The following is an 8212-nucleotide window of genomic DNA, read 5'->3' as shown; positions in this document are numbered from 1 at the left end:
GGGGGGGGAGCTTCCCCGGCTGGGAGCAGCAGCGGGCACTCCGCAACACAAACAGCCGCTCGTGGCTGCTGCTGATGCTGCTGGTTGCTGTTGCTGCTGGTTGCTGTTGCTGCTGCTAGTGGTGTTGGTTCCTGCTGCTGCTTGCTGGTGGTGGTGGTGCTGGTGGTGGTGCTGCTGCTGGCGGTGCTGCTGGTGGTGCTAGTGGTGGTGCTGCTGGTGCTGCTGCTGGTGGTGGTGGTGCTGGTGGTGGTTGCTGCTGGTGGTGCTGCTGCTGCTGGTGGTTGTTGCTACCTCCTCTGCCGCTTTCGCTTCCTCCACAATTCCCCAAGTAGTGGTGGGACTGAACGCTGTAGCGAGCCGCTATGTCCCTCTGGACATAAACACCGGGGATGGATGTCTGAGAGGCTGTAGCCTGGCTTGACACGGACTCTGCTCGACACGACATTAGGTGCTTAATTCTTACATTTTTTTCCGGTGTCGTTGTTGGCGTGGAATGATGACCTATTCGAACAATGTGGTAATACCATGGTTATACCACTGCTACTACGCACACCTCTGATTAGAATGTTTTGTCGTTCGCGACTGCCGAGCGAGTCCGTGGAGCAGCAAAGGCAGTTTCACAAAGGTAGCCAGCAGCGCTGTGCGCACGTGTGTGTGCGTGTACGTGTGCGTCAGTGCCAATGTCTGCGTTTGTCTTTGCAATAAGGATCGGAGCTGCCCAGGGCTGTGTCGGCTCCTCCAAGTCTCGCAACGGGAGCTCTGCGTCTCTCCACGCTGCCTTCACGAACCTCCCAGGCCATGGCGTTCCACTGCACGGGACGCTGTGCCTTAGTTATTCTGTGCAGCATACAGCTGGTGAGTGACCGAGCGAGTGGGTGAATGTGTAGGTTGGTGGCTGAGTGGGTGAGCGAGCGGATGAGCGAGTGGCCGTATGGGTAGTTGAACGAGCCATCGAGTTGCTGAGATGAGTGAGTGCGAGGGCAAGCGAGTGATAATGTGAGCGAGTGAGTGAGCGGCCGAGTGAGTGGGGTGAGTGACTCACACCCACAGCGATGCTACCGGGTGCTCAGCTGACCTTTACTTCGACGACACCGTCACCGTGACGCCGACTCGCCGACTCGCCACGGGTGAGTCGCGACACGAACCGAAATGTCAACGCGACGCTCGCGAGTCGCGTGCAAGCTCGGAGCGCGGTGCGCGTCTCGTGGAGCGCAGCGGCGCGCATCCCGCGCGGCTGCGCGCGGCAGCGCTTTCCACGCCGGGGAAGTCGGCGAACGTGCTCGCGGTGAGCGCGTACGCGAGTGCGCGCGTGGTGAGCACTCGGCGCACGGCTTTGGCCTCGGGGCGCGCGGAGGAAGGCTCTTGACTCATACGCTCGCACCCAGCATGGTTGCAGCTCGGAGCGGGGTGGATGGGGGGGGGTGGCACTGCTGGCGTTTGTGAAAGTGTCGGTTCTACGAGATCTCCGCGCGGTACTCTCGATCAGCATTGCCAATCGTCTTGGTCAGCATTGCCAATCGATCTTTGTTCGACGCGCATCGATTTCGCGATGGAACGACGGGGTGGGTGGGGGGGGGGGGTGGTTTCCGCGCGCAAAATCATCCGCGCGCGACTTTTGTCGAGTTTTTACCCACACGCGCGACCATTGGTAAGTGGCTCGAGATGAGCCAATGGAGACGGTCAACTTGCAGAAGTGCCTTGTTGTGTGTCTTGGCGCTTCGCATTCGGTCCGTTCATTTGAGCGTTTCCACAGAGACGTGATTTGCGATATGCCCACGTTGGATGTGATTTGTAATCGTGGCATCGCGGTTCGCTTCGACCCGAGGGTTGTTGATGCGATGTCATCGAGTTGTTGATTTTATGTCTTTTAAAAAAAAAAACGTTGTCAATGAATTCATTCGTGAAACGAACGGAACGTATCACCAATTAAGCCTAATTCGAGCGGCAGGAAACGATCTGGATTAGACGGCGCTCTTGTCATAGCTCCGCTGGTTTTTAGCCTGGTTAGTTTTTAAGTCAGTGACCACTAAGGCTTGCCAGGTGCTGTAGGCGTGCAGCTGGCGAGGAGTGGCCAGAGGATGGCAATCACTACTATCCAGGCTCAACCTTGCTCTACTTCCGAGATCTAACAAGGCATATTCCGAGTGATTTGGTCAATGCATGCAGTATACACTAGACAGCATACAGTATACAATTGTAACAACTACCGTGTGCAGTTTAGAGTGTATGGTGGTAATAGGAAGAGTCAATAATGACGTCATACACGGGACGTGCCCCCGCCTGTTGGTGCTGAGGGATGGTTTTGGGTGGTCTGGGTGGTGTGGGTGGTGTGGGTTCTGTGGGCGCTGTGGGTGGTGTTGGTGGCGAGGGTTCTGTACGTGCTGTGGGTTCGGTGGGTGTAGCAGCCACTTGAGCAATGAGTGTAAACCTACAAACACATCTCACTTGGGGGGGGGGGGAGGGGGACAACAGGGACCTGCGATCCTACAGTGTCTGGGATACTTAGGGGGTCGATAGCTCCTGGGTGTAAGGACAGAAGTAGATGATCATCATCTGAGCTGTGGGGAGGCTGGAGAGTGGCGGGTCATGAGAGCATCACTCACGCGCGTCGCCTCCATTGTCACCCACTGTGGGAGTCGCCCACGCCGTGGTTTGTCGCGAGAGGAGTAGCGAGCGTGCCACGGGGGTCCTGTCACGGTGTTTGGCACAATGGGCTTGCCATACAGAGGTCGCCGGCTCGACTCCAATCGCGGCGAGGGAAAGCGATGGGAAGCAAACTCCTTCCATCGAGCGCCCCCATGCAGGGGAATACATGGATGAACGGTTCGACTGTTATCGGGCCGGGCGGGTGTGTTGTGGTGGGCTAAAGTTTGGCCGCTGCTTCCATCTATGGCATCTAGCAAGCGAGAAAGAGGAGGCCAAATGCCCTCGAGTGGCTGGTTGAGTCTCTTTCCGCCAAAAGTGACATAATCAAGTATTTTCACGCCTGATCCTCCACCTTCTACTGGATACAGATGTCGGCGTGGGATGAATGCATTCCATACCCTACGAGTTACTACTACATGTGTATGTGTGTGTGTGCGCGGGTCCTGGGCATCCCTTAGGTCGACTCAGCCTGAAACGAGTACCTGGTGTGATGTGTAGATATTGCGCAAGGGCGTGGTGCTAGCCACCCACCGGGTGTGTGCTCGCTAACAGCACTTGCCCCAACAGTCTGTTAAGGCTATACGGGGGATCTTTGTCTTTCTCTTTCTTGTGGCACAAACGTTGTTTGTGCTGCGTTACTTGCGTGTGCAGCCGTGGCAGCTGTGGGTCAGTGCGCCCGACTCGCAATGAGAGAGACTACGAGTTACAATTTCGGTGGACGGGTTAACTCATCCCATCAGCCCTGGCGGGGGAGGGGGGGGGGTTGATACAATTAGTATCACTTTGTTGGAAGTCAATAGCAGTTGTTGTTGTTGGGAGACTGCCCTCCGCCCAGGGGTAGCTCGTTCGCCGCTCTGTTGCAAGAGGTAAACGGTTCGAACCTCGCGGCCATCATGGTTAATTCTGCGGGGGAATTCGCTGTAAGAATAAACGCCGCTTTCTTCACAGTGGATAATAAATATCCCGTGATATTATTCCCAAGAGAAGGCCATTGTGTGCCAGAGCCATGGTCCAAACTTGAAAAAAAATATTACCCGCAAATCACTCAATTGAAATTGTAATTGGTTTAACACGTAGGCTTTCGCGACCAATATCATCCATAATACAGGTTTTTTTGGGTTAGATCGCGTAAATATGTCATTTACAAAAATATATATAGCAATCATCACCCCAATTACTGTGAAACCTTGGCAGGACCCTCCTGAAAGAGAGTCTTGAGACTCAGTGAGGTTTTCCCGGGTTAACAAGTATGATAATAATAATTGAAATGTGAAATTGTCATCGGGGTCGCCAATAGTAGCTGAGCGCTGAACCCTTTCCCCTGCGAGCAGGGAGCGAACTTGGCTAAACAGGGCTTTGTTGTCATCAGGAACTACCCCGCAACTCTCTCTCTCTCGCTCCATCTCACTCCTCGTCTCCACGACTCCCGGTTCTCTAGCCCCGACTCGTCTCACTGCTGATTGCCCCACGAACATCGACGAGATGGCCTGCAATGTTTCCGAGCACCTCTAACAGTGTAGCGGTAGGTACAGTATGTTGAACTTTTTTCGCACCGTACGTAGCCAACCGTGCTAATCAGAGGTGCGGGGGAAGGACAACAAACTAAACACAAAAAGCAGTTCTAAAGAAATACGTTTTAAATGTAGATTTCAAAGTGCATAGCTCCAGTTGCTTCTCGATATGGAAAGAAAGAACGTTCCAGACGGCCGCGGAAGCGATGACGAGCCAGAAGGCCGCTGCTGCGCCGATGACCCGAGTTCGAGTGATGGTTTATGTTTACTTGAAGGGATCTTCTCTGGTTCTGGCTCCATCGAGCGCAAACACACGGGGAGTCAGCATCGCGAGTCACTTTTGCTCGTTGGCAATAGACAACCGAATGTTGATTATGAAAAGGCCACCGCTGAGACGGGGAGGACATGTGAGATATTTTCTATGGTGGCGTAGGTAATTTGCTACTTTTTCAATTGCGCACGTTTTCTGGATCACGCACACGGCGTTATTCGAATCGGCTCATCTAAAAGCTGCGTGTCTGCATGTGAATGGCTTTCATCCGCTTGGATTATGCAAAGGTAAAGGATTAAGTGAAGGCACACGCGTAGCCCTGCAATCGCGCGCTCTCGCCACCCGCTGGCGGAAAATGTCTCCACTACAGGGATCTCTAGAAAGCCACTGAAAGAGGCTATTTGGCCTACTCCTCTACGCTGGCACAAACGTCTTGGAAGAGGTGGGGGATACCCACACTTTACCCGACGACACGCGACCTGTCGATCGACAAACGGTGGTGAACCCATGTATAACCGCTGTGTGGACAGAGGCAAGAGACGAATGAATAAGGAAACTTGCGACGGCAGATGGAATTGAACCGGCGACATCTGAATTGCAAGTCCGGTGCGCTGACCGTTGCATCACAGCAGCACCCCTACGTTGGATGAGCGCGTTTTGAGTGCGTTCAATGCTGCCGCTTGCACGCACGCACACGCGCACGCACATACGCACACGTGATTGACCACGTGCAGAGGGGAATTTCTCCCGCGGAATGGAAGTGTAGCGTAAGCGACTCGGTCGAGGTCTCATGCTAAACTAAAACTAAACCATGTTTTATTTTACCAGGCGAGGCCCGTTGAGCCGTATATATCGTTTTCAAAAGCGACCTGGGCGATCACAAATAATAGCTCAACGAAGTGGCTTATCACGTGCAAATTGATAGCAGCCAAATACTCGAAACGCATTTTGATAATGATAAATGCGGAGGGGAAAACCGGAGGACCCGGTGAGAGAGACACGCAACTCCAAATATACAGGAGACGTCAACATCGGAATGGAATCCACGTCCTCCTGCACACCAGGCGAGGCAGTTAACATCTCACCACCGCGGCGCCCAGGGAGCTGGTAAAGCCGACACGTCCATATTTGCCAGATGCCCCCTTCTGAGCTTCAGATGCTCCCTCTGGGTGGCAGCTTGCGAGTCAGGGTCTTTCCCGCGCAACTTGGAAGAGGGCACCCATAGCAGCAACAGCAGCAGCAGACAGGGGGATGGGGGTCGCTTGTCAGTCGGGTGTTGGGGCACGGCCGGTGGAGTGGGATGAGGGCTGTGGGAGGAGGTTGCGGATTGGGAAGCTGTCAGTGATGTGGAGTACAGATCCGACGTTAAGAGATATTGCGACAAGTGACTGATGTACCCTGCATCCCTTGGTCCGGCAACGCAAGAGACAAATGATGTCCCGGATTATATTCGTTGTTCTTTGGTTCTTTCGGAAAAGTCACGTTGATAGAAAAAAATAATAATTACGAAATAATAATGATGTCCAGGATTATCTGATTTCGAAGAGACATTTATCACTGTAGAAACGAAGGAGGCAACATATAAGGATGACAAACTACAGCCTGGAAATAAAAGCATAACAATTGGTTGCATGTTGTGCTAACCCTCAACAGAGGATGCCCTGATGACTTCTAAACCGTTGAGGATCTAGATGTTGATATGCGACCTTACGGGGACATAATTTATATTTGTACAACTCGCTCATGGGAGCCTCTATCAACACTGTGCAACTGTTTGAAGCTGCGGCTTAAACACAATCAATGCTCTTCTCGATGCGACCAGAAAAGGGGTGATGTCTCATAGTCCCACCCCCCCACCCCCCACCCCCCCGCTCGCTCCGGACCACTTTTGTGCAAAATAAACCCTCGCACGCTCTGCCAGGCCCTCACCACACACAGCGAGAGCCGTGGCATCGGAGTCCAGAGTTGCGTCGCCTTCTGCTCGCATGGACAGTTTATGCTCACCAATGGAGCCCTCAATTGCTGTGAAATTTCATCATCATGGCCCTCATTTGTCGAGATATATCGACTGCTAAATGAAGATACCCCCACCCTCCCCAAGCCGTCTCGATCTCTCACGGTCTCATGATGCAATATAAATCTCTACATCGCTCCTGCACACCAGCTAAACTCAACGCTCCATCTCCACGGGCGAACGCCTCCTCCAGGGAGCGTTGAATAGCGTGGCTGCCACTCGGTCAGGGGGCCTCGACTTGCCGGCCGTCACCCCTGCTGGGCCACGGCGTTGCCCTGGCCCCGAGGCGGCTTACCCTCCGCTGTCGGTCAACGCCACGTGAATATTCGCGACGTCCTCACCATTCGGCGAATCGGATCCCACGGCAGCTTCAGCGCGAGCCACTAAGGAAGCCCCTCCTCTTCTTTGGTTCTTTCGGTAAAGTCACGTAGAATGAGAATAAAATAATAAATTGATAAAATAAAATAACATAACACAATAATATTCTCACGACGTCATTCTATTTTAACAATTTATTATTTTATTCTCATTCTACGTGGTGACTTTACCGAAAGAACCAAAGAAAATGAATCATTGCAGTCACGAAAGCTTTAAATCGAAAGCCCCTCCTCACCGTGCTCGGGGCACGGTGGACACCGCGGCCGCGTGGGGGCTGCGCATGTGGGCCGCTCAGCGCGACCGGGCTCCCCCCTCGCTCCGCTACGAGGGGCCCGGCGGGTATCGAGGCGGAGTGGGGGTGGGGTGGTGGGTGGGGGGTGCGACTCGCCGTGCAGGTGCTCCGAGCCAGCTGCACCGCCACGCGCGCGTCAAATTTACTGGGCGCATAAATCGCGCGGCGCGGGTGACAAACCGTTCCGTATTTGATGGGATCATGCCGGCGGGGCCCGCGTGCCCTTAAATTATTGGCGCTACGCTAATATGATCCCGTTCTTGACATTAACATTTGTGTCGCGTGCCTCGCCTCGTCACTTCCCTGATGCGACGGGCGCCGGAGATGTGCGCAACCACGCACAGCCACCATCACCACCGTGACCCCCACCGTGACCCCCACCACCACCACCACCGTGACCCCCACCACCACCACCACCGCAGTGACCCCCACCACCGCCACCACCACCACCACGGAGGGGATACAGCTCTCTACAATTCCTCTAAAGAGACGGGCTCCCGAACCCACTTGCTCCACTGCCTTTTGTCCTGGCCGACACCTCGCGGCAGCCAGCCCGGCGTGTTGTGTCGGGGCAGCTCTGAGCCCACAGTGGCTCAGAGCTGCGAGCCTCGGGGCGCGCCGCTACGCGTGGCGTGGACGAGCGTGCGACTCCGCCCCCCCCCCCCTGTTTCTCTCCGTCTCCCCCCCGTCCTCTCCGTCTCCCCCCCCGTCTCTCTCCGTCTCCCCCCCGCCGTCTCTCTCCTTTCCCCCCCCCCCGTCTCTCTCCATCTCCCCCCCCGTCTCCCCCCCCGTCTCTCTCCATCTCCCCCCCCGTCTCCCCCCCCTGTTTCTCTCCATCTCCCCCGCCGTCTCTCTCAGTCTCCCCCCCGTCTCTCTCCATCTCCCCCCCCCCGTCTCCCCCCCCGTCTCTCTCCATCTCCCCCCCCCCTGTTTCTCTCCATCTCCCCCCCCCGTCTCTCTCCATCTCCCCCCCCGTCTCTCTCCATCTCCCCCCCCGTCTCTCTCCGTCTCTCTGCGTGGAGACGGGGGAGGGAGAGAGGGGGGGGGGTGGGCTTATCTTCCCAGAATGAATCACAGCGCTGTGCGTGGATGTTGATGAT

At 55.2% G+C, this 8212-nt stretch overlaps 1 protein-coding gene across 5 annotated transcripts in view; it reads left to right on the top strand.

The window, feature by feature from the left end:
• Window positions 1-27: 27 nt before the first annotated feature.
• Window positions 28-8212, top strand: part of LOC116957737 (sodium/potassium-transporting ATPase subunit beta-1-interacting protein 3-like) — a 175723-nt gene continuing 167538 nt past the window's right edge. The window contains exons 1-2 of one of the 5 annotated variants that reach the window (XR_012930004.1): window positions 28-448; window positions 707-855. Coding sequence is in view for 3 of the 5 variants with exons in the window: in XM_076053257.1 (XP_075909372.1) it covers window positions 799-855 (57 nt within the window). In the remaining 2 variants the exon portion in view is untranslated. The other 4 variants (XM_076053257.1, XM_076053275.1, XM_032980066.2 and 1 more) reach the window with 4 other exon arrangements.

The sequence above is a fragment of the Petromyzon marinus genome, chromosome 3, assembly GCF_048934315.1.
Source record: "Petromyzon marinus isolate PM22_M1 ecotype Great Lakes invasive population chromosome 3, UKy_Petmar_22M1.pri1.0, whole genome shotgun sequence".
Taxonomy (NCBI): Eukaryota; Metazoa; Chordata; class Hyperoartia; order Petromyzontiformes; family Petromyzontidae; genus Petromyzon; species Petromyzon marinus.
The sequence above is the reverse complement of the archived record's forward strand: the minus strand, read 5'-3'. Positions and strand labels throughout refer to the sequence as shown.